At 41.7% G+C, this 13,255-nt stretch overlaps 1 protein-coding gene across 1 annotated transcript in view; it reads left to right on the forward strand.

Annotated features, from left to right (window-relative positions):
* dpyda.1 (dihydropyrimidine dehydrogenase a, tandem duplicate 1) overlaps nt 1–13,255 on the forward strand; it is a 162,106-nt gene that overhangs the window by 50,601 nt on the left and 98,250 nt on the right. The window contains 3 exon segments of the mRNA XM_066683080.1: nt 4,030–4,226; nt 4,796–4,877; nt 7,685–7,772. Of these exon segments, the coding sequence (XP_066539177.1) occupies nt 4,030–4,226; nt 4,796–4,877; nt 7,685–7,772 (367 nt within the window).

The following is a 13,255-nucleotide window of genomic DNA, read 5'->3' on the forward strand; positions in this document are numbered from 1 at the left end:
GCGTCCTACTGTACTTCTTTAGCCACGTTGGGAAAGTGGAGCCACGTGTGGCAGTGGTTCTGTCTGCATTAAAAATTCGAGCAGAAAAGGTCTACACACTGTCTCCAGCCATTGTCTCTAGTTTGACTTTCTATATAAAATGTGAGAAAATTGATCCTTCATGTGATTTGGAGATCTGACCTGAGAGGTCCTTTCACACATGGGTCTGTTACAGATACAGTACAGAAAATGAATCTGTTATATTTTTATTATAATTCGTTTTAATTATATGACGTGTACAAGTAAGTTTTAATGTGTTTTGCACTTTTGTGAATTTATGCAGTGTTCTTGCATGGTATTAAAAATGACAATTAATAAAAAAATAACATCACCATATTTAAATCCTCTAAACCACAACTCATACATACCTTTGGATACACATTTTTCCCCAAGATAAGAACAAACAAATGCACATTTTGTTGAATACATGTATTAATACTAAAAAATTGTTATTTTAATACTTTAGTGCATATTACAATTTAATACAATGTTAATTCTCACTAAAGAGTGAGAGTGTTTGAAATTTGAATGGCAATTATACTTTATATCAAAAAAAAAAAAAACAATAGTGAAGTATGTCTTCCACATTTAACCCCTCCGTGGCAGTGAACACCCACACACTAGTGCACTAGGGGTGGTGAGGTGCTTGGTAGCTTGCTTAAGGGCACCTCAGTCATGAATTGGGGGAGGAAGTGCTGTTCCTTCACTCCTCCTGCCCCCAGTTTTCCTGCCGGTCTTGGGGATCGAACTGGTGACCTTCTAGTCCCTAGCCCATTTCTCCAGCTATGATTTGGCAACCAGTAACATAGCATATTGACTATAAATCAAGTTTAGATTTTCTGAAGTGCAACACCGTCACAGCTCTGTGGGTTTTTTAGGGATTTCCCAGTTGTGATGTGCCAAAAACCTGTAACATTATAATCCCAGTTCATATTTTAATAGAGCATATACAGTTAATGGTGCCACAGGTCTGGATTTGATCCCTGCCTTGAGATTTTGGTGGGTTTTCTCCAGGATTTCTGGTATCCTCTTGTAGTCCAAAAACACATGTTGGTAGATGGATTAGCTACGTGTCCCACAGGTGGGAGTGTGTGATGCCCTGTGGAGGTGTGGCACCCCGTGGATGTTGTGTTTTATTCCTTGGGGCCTGTGATGGTACTGTTACACAGCTCCAGTGCGGCAATGAACCTGAATGCATACTCCATCCACTGCTGGCTGCATTCAGGTGTAAAAAATGGGTTCCCTTGTATCATCCAATTGAAATCATGTCTACTTTGAATATGAAGGCTTCACTCATTCCATTGTGGACTGGTCACTTAAAAACGATAGACACATTGGATAGACACATTGCTTTGGCTGGATTCATCTTCATAAAATTCACCTCTACTCATCTTTTCGCCACACAGCACCCCCTATCAGATGCGCTGTGTGGCTGATGGAGCAAGTTGCTCCCATTAAATAAGTATGTGATCTGTTGCAGTGCAAAACCATGTCAGAACATTTGTTAATGCACTGTGTTTCTAGTTAGGCTCTGAACCCATTGTGACCCTGATCAAGATAAAGCTGTCCCAGAAAATGAATGAATATACAGTTCATATTTTACATGCATTTGTAGTTTTTTGTTTTGTTTTGTTTTATTTCTTTTGTTTTATTTGCTATTTTCTTTGAATGAAACGAGGAAGTGCATAACCAGTGACAAAATAGCAAGGACATTTGAGGTGATTTACACATCTCCTAGTGATACACTCATCCTGCAGAGTTCACTTCCTGTCCCGAACTGGTTCACGTCTTTCTAACCCAGGAGATCAGGAATACATTCACATTAGATGTAGATGTGTAAAGTTAGTGTTGGACCTCAACTCTGTTGAAGTGTAGGGCTCCATAATTAGGAGAGGGTGAGAGTTGTATCTCAAGATGAAAATAAACATGTTATTGTTCCCAAATATATCTGAATAAACATTAAAGGGAAAGTACATCGAGCTGAGGAACTCATTACTACCCAGCAGTGGTTGTACTTGGAGCCCCCGGCCTATTCCACATGGCTTGTCAGGTGCAGTTTGCAGTCCATTGTTTCAATTAGATGATGAGGAGAATTAGAAAACTCAGATTGTGTTTTGAATTGATGCATTGTTTGTTTCATAGCAGCAGCAATAATAGGAAGGGCCTCTAAACCGCTCTCAGGGATTATTAGAAATGCATTGTCATGCAGCAATTTGGGCTTCACAGTTCATGAGATTCATGAATAACTAAATTAATATCACCTATAATGTTGCCTGCTCAGGCATAATATTGTATTAACAATGCAAGCCTCTATGTATGGATCTTGATAATCTTATTAAGAAGACAAAGCGCTAGTCTTCTCATTTTACGACTGTTAATGGATATAGCGCTACAGGCTTCTCATTAAGGCCTGTTTGGATAACTTGCCTTATTCTTTATGTATCTCCCCAGCTATCGTCCTTTGATGTCTTCATATGGTTACTCATGGAATAAACGAATTTTGCCTCTTTTTTTTTGACGCTGTTTTCAGCTTCTGCTCATAGCCCAAGACAGCAGCAGAGTGAAATGCATGAATGTCACGCTGACTCTAAGCAGTTTTCTTTTGAAGCCCAAGCACCAGTCGCAGGCAAATGCTGATTTCTCTGTTGTTTCCTGTAATGCCTGAATCACGCTGGTTCGCGACTCCAGTTCTTGTTTTCATGCATGAATAGAGACATTTTCAAGTCAAAGTATTGTGTCGTTGTTATATATCCTTGTAAAAAAACAGATAATATGCAAGAGTGACTTTAACTTTATGTCCTTCTGCAAGAGCCAACTAATACATCTTTTTTGTACAAGTGTTTTTCTGTGTTGTGCTATTGACAGCATAGCCGTACCAATGTTTCAGAGATCTGCAGTATGCAAATGAGCCCTCTAACACATCACTGAATTATGTATTATGAGCTGTATCCTAACTAAAGAAAAAAACACCGTGATTGTGTTAATGAGTTAATGAATGTGTCTTACAATTTCAATATGCTGTAAACATGTCACAGAAGCTGTAAATAAAGTAGGGCTGGATGTGAATATTCAGCTATTCAGATATTCATTGACTGGTTTTCAATTCTGAGATTCTGATATTCATTTTTTGGCTAAACGTAGGCCATCAATAAAAGCAACACTCCACTCCACCCATTTTTAGGCTCTCCAAGCTGAACTTAAAACCTGACTTAAAACAGCCTACTACGACTAACAGTGGTGATGCCACAGTTCATTTGTCAGTGTTGTACCTGGAATTAGACCACCTCCATGAAGCGCTTGCTAGCCCGTGGTTACACTCTGCCCTTGATGAGCCTTTACAGAAGCTAGCGAGCGAAGCTGCTCTATGAGTCAAGAGTCGTTGTCTCCCACAGGAATCTATGAATATTCACCATATATTCGACAAAAACAGCCCTAAAGTAAAGATTCACTCACAGCTTGATGTGATGTTTACAATGCAGCACTATTTTGTGTGTATGTGCCTGTATATGTATATGTTCCCTAAGCTCAATAAAAAGATCAATAACGTAGGACATTTTAAACATACACATCTACACCGTGGAGCCTTAGGGTCCTGGTTTAACATACACTCAACCTGTGTGTGCAGAGCCACCCAGAGTGCATCAGAGAGTTGGACAGAATTTTTGCAATTAATTAATTTAAAAAAATGATTTAAACGGCCAAATCTTAGCCTCGGAAGTTGATTCCAAAACGTCTTCTTAACTAACTATTCTTAGTCACATCATACTGACAGTTTCACATCCTTCTCTCAAGAATAGACAGAGTTCTGAAACTAAACTACATATGCATTTGTTCCTCTGCCTTAAAAAATGAAGAATGAAACACTGTTTATCTCTGAAGTTATTGCTTTAGTTATTTCAGAAGCACAGGCAGAAGCAAAAAAAGAGTTTATTTCTCACATGGACAGTATGTAAACCAGTGTATCATGGTTGTTTCTCTGTATGTTCACAGATTTTCAGTAAGATGGGCATTCCTCAGGTGAGGAACCCTGAGCTCCCTCCTCCTGAGCACATGCCCGAGAGCTACCACTCTAAGATAGCTCTGATTGGCTGTGGTCCTGCCAGTATCAGCTGTGCGTCCTTCCTTGCTCGCCTGGGCTACGATAACATCACCATTTTCGAGAAGCAGAAGTATGTCGGTGGACTCAGGTGGGCCCCGGGATTTGCTCCTTTCTCTTTCCTTGTTAAGATTCTGCACTGTGTTCTGCGCTCTGCATTCACATCCTGTTACTAAAGCGCTTCGCTGATCAGACCAGCCATGATCGATATGAAGAGTGGTGCATAAGGTCAGAATAATTAATGAATGCTCTCTGTAATTGGGAATATTCATCTTTCAAATGCCGAGATGGAACGGGGTTATAAATTACCTCCACCTGCTTTCCCACCCCTGCTGCCTTCAGCTGGCCTGTCGATGGTTGTTGAGGGTGAGAGCCTTGTGCGTGTCCATTTCAGCTCCACAGGTCCAGCAGCTGCTGGGAATGGCAATGAGAAGGTTTGAGTGCAGCAAACCCCCTCCCCCGGCACATCAAATAGAATAACAGAGGAAAATGTCCCATGTGAGAAGAAGGATTTGAGTTTCGTTCTCTCTCTCTCTGACTCTTTTCCCCCTACCATGAAAACACTCTTCCTGTAGAGCCTTATTTTTGCTTCTTCTCTTCCTACTTCTCCTCCTTTTCCTCTCTCATATTTTTGCACTTGTTTTCTCTCCCCCCCCCCAGCTCCTCAGAGATTCCTCAGTTCCGCCTCCCCTTCGAGGTGGTGCAGTTTGAGCTGGACCTGATGAAAGACCTGGGAGTGAAGGTAATGAGCAGCATCTCACCTCTCACAGTGACACTGTCTCACTCTCTCTCTCTCTGTATCTGTCTGACTGACTCTCTCTTTCTCTCACACACACACACACACTCTTTCTTTGTCTGTCTCCGTCTCTCTGGGTCTGTCACGCACACACACACGCACACACTGTATATAGTCCAGTCAGCCATAACATCGGGACAGAGCAGGTATGATTTGGGTGGTGGATCGTTCTCAGCGCTGCAGTGACACTGACTTGATGCTGGTGTGTTAGTGTGTGTTGTGCTGGCACGAGTGGATCAGACACTCAGTGTCACTGCTGGACTGAGAATAGTCCACCAACCCAAAATATCCAGTCAACAGCGTCCTGTGTCCACTGAAGAATGACTAGAGGACGACCAGCGCCTGAGCGTCCAGTGACCAACTGATGAGCTCTGTCTGCGTGTGATCAACTCGTATCAGCACAACACACACTAACACACCAGCATCAAGTCAGTGTCACTGCAGCGCTGAGAACGATCCACCACCCAAATCATACCTGCTCTGTGGGGGGTTCTGACAATTGAAGAACAGAAGGAAATGCAGCAACCAAGGGTATGCAGAGCAACAATGTGCTTCTCTGTAGTGAGTAGAGCTGAGAAAATGAGTCCAGAAAGAATGAGGTGGTGCTAATGTTATGGCTGGTTGGTGTTTCTAACATACACTCTTTCTCTCTTTTCTCCTCTCTAGCTCTCCTCTGATCTCTTCTTCTCTCCTTTTCTTCCTTTCCTCACTCTCTCTCTCTCTCTCTCCCTCCTCCTCCCAGTCAGAGTCTGTGGAAGGTGACAGGTCTCAGTGAGGATCAGCCGCCCAAATGTCAGCCGCATTAATAAAGAACAATTAAAAGCTGCATTAGGGAGGCAGGCGGCAGTGTGCATTGGTCTGAGCTGTGGGCGCTTGTCTGTCTGTTGCCTGAATGCCACTGCGGTGAGAAAGGGCAATCGATAGTCCTCTTCCTCCTGCACACCTGCTCGGCATTCGTTCTCGCACAGGAAACGCATTTTCTCAAAGTTGCTCAAGGGGTGGTGAGCCAGGACGAGAGGGGGCAGACAGATAACACATTTACATCTCCTCTGTTCCTGTAAAAAAAAGCCACAGAAGGAGGGGGAGCAGATCTCCCGCGTTTCAGACTTATCTCCTGTTAGTTCTGTCTGCTTTAGTTTTGAGGAGGTAGGAATGAGAAACACTTTCAGCAGCTCTGAGCAGACTTACTTCAGCATGTGCTCATAATACATTCCAAGCACCTTCATTATCACAGCGCAGTGGAACATTGTCTAACGAATGTCTGAAAGTGGAGGCTTAGTGACAATGAATATTAAATGTTAGAATCAATCCGTAATGCGATTCAATAAAGTAATGCCAGAATAAAATTTTTGAACATTGAATTTTTTAATTTCTTAAATGAAATATTCCCACAACATTTGTATTGTGGTTATGCTCTTCATTATGTTACTACATTACACTCCTTATTTCCCACTACATACTACACTAGTAGCTCCTTCATTAATCTTCAGATATTTTGTTTGTTAATAAACACTTGTGACTTCAAAATGAATATTTCAAATGTCTGTGGATTGGGAATCTGAGAGTTCATAATGCACTGATGCATTGTGTGAAGAACCAAAATAGAATGAAATGAAAGTGAAAAGTTTGAGATTTCCTACAGCACTGGATTCAGTCCTAAAGCATCACTATTGAAATAAACTGTGGTAAAATGTGAAATTCTCTGTGAAGGACTGGTGACCACTCCAGGGTGTGTTTGCGCTCAGTGATTTCGGGTAGGCTCCGGACCCACCGTGACCATGAACGGGATAAGCAGTCCATTCATTCATTCATTCATTATCTGTAACCGCTTATCCAGTTCAGGGTCACGGTGGGTCCAGAACCTACCTGGAATCATTGGGCGCAAGGTGGGAATACACCCTGGAGGGGGCGCCAGTCCTTCACAGGGCAACACACACACACTCTCACTCACACCTACGGACACTTTGGAGTCGCCAATCCACCTACCAATGTGTGTTTTTGGACCTTGGGAGGAAACCGGAGCACCCGGAGGAAACCCATGCGGACACAGGGAGAACACACCAACTCCTCACAGACAGTCACCCGGAGCGGGAATCGAACCCACAACCTCCAGGTCCCTGGAGCTGTGTGACTGCTGTGCCACCGTGCCTGAAATTTCATGATTCAGACTCAAAATTCCTGGCCTAAACCAAACTACAGTATGGGTCCAAAAGTAAAAAAAAAATAGCTGACAGTAAATACAATTTTGTGTGAAGTTGAAGATAACGTTTGTAGAGAATTGTATAATCAGTAGGTTTTCAGATCTGCAATGGAGAACTTCATGGATGTTGTAGGTCGTCTTGATTCTTGGCATAACTACAGATTATAAATACTTGTCTAATATCCTTTAATATAAATGGATAAAATAGTTGCCTATGGCTTTTTCACACGTCTGAAAGCAACATTGTTTTTATTGATTGTTTCTCATTGTCATTAATTAGATACAAATTCCAAATTCCAAAATTTCTTTAAAGAATCTGTTTCATCTTTCCATTTTTGGTCCAATTTCAGCTGTTTTTCTCTTTCCAAAAGTGCTGCTGCAGATTTTTTGGCATGATATTTTTTGGTAAATTTGAGTGCGTTGAACCGTTCCCTGAAATATCTTAACCAAATGGATCTGCTGTGAGAAGAGTGCTTTATACCTCTGTTTTTTACTCATTTCGCTCTGTTTGTCTCCTGACTGTTTTTTATTTATTTATTTTTTTTCTTTTCAGGTTGTGTGTGAGAAAGGACTGGGCATGGATGGAATGACACTGCTCTCACTGAAAGAGGACGGATACAAGGCTGTTTTCATTGGAATTGGTCAGTTTATCATATTTTTTTACTTTTTTCTGCTTGTTCAAGTACTTGTACACACACACACACACACACACACACACACAAGCATGCACCTGCGCACATATACACACACGCACACACACACATCCACACCAAGTAAGACTAAGTGAGAGTGCTGAAAGTAGTTTTGCAGGCCAGGCGGCCCATTCCTGCGATAATGGCTGCAGATGATTTGCTCCACAATGGCTCCCCCTCAGAGCTTAGGTCTGCCAGGAACCCCATTCGCTTTTCATTTTCCTCGCCTACCTGCTACAGCGTCCTGCCAGGCTGACCTAACAGCACACGCTGGGGCTGCCCACTGCTTCTCAGTGGTGGACTCCTGGCTCTCCTGTCAGGTCCCTCTCCCCTGCCTTCCCCCCGCTGAGCTATTCTCCGCTCTCACTTGTTGACCTGAATGCTCGTAGGCATCATACCTTATCAGCAGAGCCCAGTGATAACATCCTCTCCCAGCACTGTCCATAGGCAGCACACAAACACCAGAAAGGCCAAGATACACTCCGTCTTCGCTCCCTCTTTCATTCGCTCACTGTGTCTAGTCCATGTTTTTATTGACTGTCAGAGCAGCACATTACATAATACATAACCTCTGCCATTCTGAATCAATTGTTGATTATCATATGGACTCTGCCGATAAAACACTAAGCCTGTTTTTTTATGTGGATGTAGCTCATCTGCTGGAACTAGTCCTTGTTTTATTTTAATGTACTTTCTTTCAGACAGTGAATTCTTCTCTCTGCTGTGAATGGCTTTAGATACATACATCCACACGTTTGCTTTCATCAGATGAAGTGATTCACAGAGATGAGTCGTCTTAAATTACAACGCAGTTCAAATGATTTAAACACCCCTGCCTTGTTTAAGAGCGTGAGCTCCAGCTCAATTTATATTTATTTAGTAAAAATAGAAACTCTACAGACATATATTGATTGTTTGGGCTTTTGTTCTCAATTGATGAGCAAAAAGAAAAAAATAATGCATATAACCCCTTGTGTCGGAACGCTCCAAGACTTCTGATACTGGCATCCTAATTATGGTGAATCGTTTACGCCAACCATTTTGGGCTTTCTTTTTACAAAAGGATGTAAAGGAATTTCAATTCCCTGAGAAAATGAAAGTGCGCTGTGTTTGCAATTAATTTCTGTGATTTCACACTAGCCCTTTACAGGCTTTTTAAATGTCATCCTCAGACATGATTGACATGCAAATTTCTTTCTGGCAGTAGGCTAAATGGGAGGCGGGTTGAGGGAGGCCGATAAGGCCATTGTTTCTGGGCTATAGGCTTAGGCAGCTGACTCAGGTTCAATAGCTTTAAAGAGAGAATTAACCCCTTAGCCACTGTGCTGCACTGTAAACCATAGCGGGCTTGTATTTGGGTTCCTTCTCACATTATAGACTTGGAGCTTGGTAATTGGCTGAACGTCACCAGAAAAGAAGTGCATACATTTCGCTGGAATGCAGATATGCATAGAGCACCTTGAAAGGAGCAGTTTAGGAGAAATTACAATGTAGATTATTAAAAACCATTGTGCCGAGAGCAGAGGAAACAGCACGGCCGCAGCAAGGGGGCCAAATCAATACGTAAAGGCACATGAAAAACAATATTATATGGAATGACTCAAAGTTTCAGGTGTTTAGATATGTAGTACTTATGAAAGCCTAGTGATTTTAAAAGCTGGATAATCAATAGTAGCCCTGTGCTTTCCACCGTAATTACTACCCCTTTGTAATTAGTCAATGTGACGTTTTATATTACACATTATATTACACACAGGGCTGTGGAGTTGTGCTCGAAAAATTATGGCCTGAATTTTCTAAAAATCTGTCCTCAAAAGACATGAGTCACAGTCATTCTGTATCCGTCAAAAAAAGCATAAACCCGGTGACATTGATTAACTTCCATACAATGGAAAAAAAAAGCCATTTTCTCAGCACGTTCTCTTTGGGAATGTCCCATTTTTACTAAAGACAAGGTTAATGAATACGCCAGGAAGAGGGCATTTATTGCCTGTGAGGTCTTTATTTATGTTAAATCTTAATGCACTTAGTGTGACTCTGCATTATTTAACACCATGGCCTTGCTCTCTTGTTCATCTTTGTGCAATTCATAAGGGTGAGAGAGGTCAGGGACTGCTCAGTGGATGAAAGTCAGAGGAGCCTGAGAGAGGAGAGAATCTGAGAACCCACCCCCCTCTTCTCTCCCCTCCACCTCTCCAGCTCCAACACTGCTGCCTCCCTCTCAGTGATGCTCACTGATAAAGCATGATTAACGAGGGAGGACCTGCTTGCTACTGAAACATCCCCAACAGATGATTTATTATTTTTGATTTTTCATAAAGTAAGATGCCAGGGAGCAAACCTGCTGCAGCGTGGCTCCATGCAGGAGTCGGAACGAGGTTCAGCATGGGACAAATGGAGAAGCACTCCATTCAAAAAGAGCTGTCACACACCGGCTCTCTTTTTTGTTTAAATCCTCTTTGTCAATGTGTGCCACTAAGGTTTTCTCTGTGTTGTTTTGTGTGTTTTTTATTCTTCTACACTTTTTTGTTGTTGTACTTGGCGGGGAATGCTAATGGATAGCAGTGTGCAGTATCCTACCTGTCAGCTCAGACTGAAATGACTGGAAAGGGTAATGTGCCATAACTTCTTGAATCTTCCTCACTAGCATAAACAGTGTGCTCAGAGGAAGTCAGCCATGGGGAAGTTGCAGGTGCTTTTGTTTGTTCATGTTATTCATGCGCCGCTGGTCATTTTTATGCATGAATATGTGTTAGAAGTTTGTGCGGCTTCCTCCTCTTTTGATAAATCTTTTAAAGGAACTGCACTATCGAACTGAGGCCAACCACACTGTGCTGAAAGTTAGGATTTTTCACATCCTCAAGGACACTTTTGCATAAGCGTGTCCTTTTTTAAAGATTCTATTAATACAACACACAATGTTGCACTGTAATTTGAATTTTGCTTGGAAGATTGTTTTTGTAATGTTAGCTGCTCCAAATTAAATAACTGCAGAGTTCAACTTTTCTATCATTTATAGCCATATCATTCATTAATGTATTAATTGGATGTAACCGCTTCAGGGTCACAGTGGGTCCGGGGCCTGAAATCACTGCACACACTCTGGAGGGGGCGCCAGTACTTTGCAGGGCAACACACACTCACACATTCAATCACATACTCACACTTATGGACAATTTTAAGTCGACAATCCACCTACCAATATGTGTTTTTGGACCGTTGGAGGAAACCGGAGAACCTGGAGGAAGCCCACGCGGACACAGGGAGAACATACAACTTGTGTGAAAGTGACACTACCTGCTGCGCCACCGCGATGCCTTAATTTTCAATTTATTCAACAAAAAATAACCTAAAGATTTGATATAAATATAATAAGTTATCTACGGCAATCATTGAAATCATCTTAAAATCATCTAAACCAAAACTCACAAGTACTTTTGGATACATTATTGTCCCCAAGAACAGAACAAGTTGATGCACATATTTTTGCAGCTTTTTTTTTTCCTTAATTGAACTCATAACAAATGCAGCGACAAATAAATTCTTTCTCTTTTCTATTTTCCAGCAACTTCGTTTGGTACAAACGGTACAATTAAAGCCTTACAGTTTATTTATACACCAAGTATATGCAATTGCACTGATTTTCATGACATTACAAATACAGACAGCTTGGTTTTTCTGTATGAATCTAGTTATTTAATGAAGGAAAGTAACATTTTATACTATAAGTAAATACACATTCTCTTACCAATGTTACTTGGCTACTAAAATGTCAGATAAGCTGTGTGTCCAAATTCCTTGTGTCCTGGCTCTCTGACCATTTATTTTAAAAGCTTGAGTTTTAACACTGCCCATAATCCAGTTTACAGTTCATTGCCATTAACATGCTGCTCATTTCCATATTTACGGACATGTCGTCAGGGTAGTATTCAGTTTTCACACATTCACAGTCTGACTGTTTATACAGCAGTATTACTGCTCATGTTGTTTGTGTATATGGACCATGCTAGACATACACATCCTCTCTCAGGCAGTTAATATGGCAGTTGTCCAGTGTGCATCAGCTCTAACAGGGTTGGCAGGCTGATTATGTGGTTGATAAGTGATGGTCCTTCGAAAAAAGAAGCGCAGGCTTGGCTTGGCGTGACTACATTTGAAACTCTTGCTAATTACTGTGTTATTGATGATGGCAAAGGTGTGATTTTTGTCTGGATGGAATGAGGCTACCTAATTATTGTATGATTTAATGACTGGTTTCATTAATAATGAGTGTAACTTTCTTAATCATGGGGTACACTTTCATCTCACAAAAAAAAAAGCATACGCTGTCCATGTTCTCCAAGCCAGAGAATAGCTAAATTTAGAATGTGGTCCCTAGCATGGTGAGTGGGTGGAAGGAGTCACAAGGATAGCATGCTATGTGCTGCTATGATGTGCGCAAATTGGGCAAGAAGTGGCTGAGTGGTGAATTAGAGACAATGAAGTCCATTAAAGCATGTTGTAATGCACAACTTTGCTAGGGCAGTTTCTGAAATCAAATTAACAGCGAAGCGTCTGCAGTGAAAGGTAATTGATTTTGACAAGAGAGACTTTGCTCATCCCTCTCTCAATCACTTAACGGCTCGATACGTGAGGCATCTGCTTTCTGTCCAGATCTCGCAAAGTTCTCATGTTTCAGTTCTCTTCAAATTTCAGATTCCTTGCGAAGGACCTTCTAATTGCGTTTGAAATGAATTTGTATCGGGTAGTAATCTGTATGTGCTGCTGCTAAACTCTCCAAGAAAGAAATCTTCCACCCAGCCCCGAGTCTGAGTTTGAGCCTTGCCAACATCCCTTTCTGTTTCATTTCAATGGAAGCGATAATGACAGGTTATGGCAAATCAGAAGCTTTGTTAGACGTTCCTGAAGCTCATATTTAAATATTGCTCCCTCGTAAAACCACGTGAATAATGACAAGGTAGTGTGATGAGGTTAATGGCAGTATACAGAGCTAGAACAAATCTTCAAGCAGCAGCCAGGCTCAGGGAGATCTGATACCGTCTCTCAGAGAGTGATAGAGGGAGGCAGCATCTTCTGTCTGTGAGCAGTGGAGAGCGTTTACGAACGCCAGTGCACGGGGGCTGCATGTAGGGAAACAGGAGCATGGGGGGATGTGTTAGGGCAGGCTGTATTTAAAGGAAGTGTGTAAAGAGAGAAAATGAAGAGTGTTCCAATAAGGAAAGATGAAAATGAGGAACGTGTGGTTCACTGGGGAAGTTCTGCCCGGGCATGAGGTTTACATGCAATATAGTACACACTGCTTAGTTCTTTAGATTTGGGATTATTTTTAAACCCAGCGCTCATTGCCCAGAACCTTCCTCCTAGGATTCCATAATGATGTAAGTCATTGCTTTTTATATAGGTGATGAATAATGAGGCTCAGGATGTTATGG

This window comes from Hoplias malabaricus, chromosome 10 (genome assembly GCF_029633855.1).
Source record: "Hoplias malabaricus isolate fHopMal1 chromosome 10, fHopMal1.hap1, whole genome shotgun sequence".
Taxonomy (NCBI): Eukaryota; Metazoa; Chordata; class Actinopteri; order Characiformes; family Erythrinidae; genus Hoplias; species Hoplias malabaricus.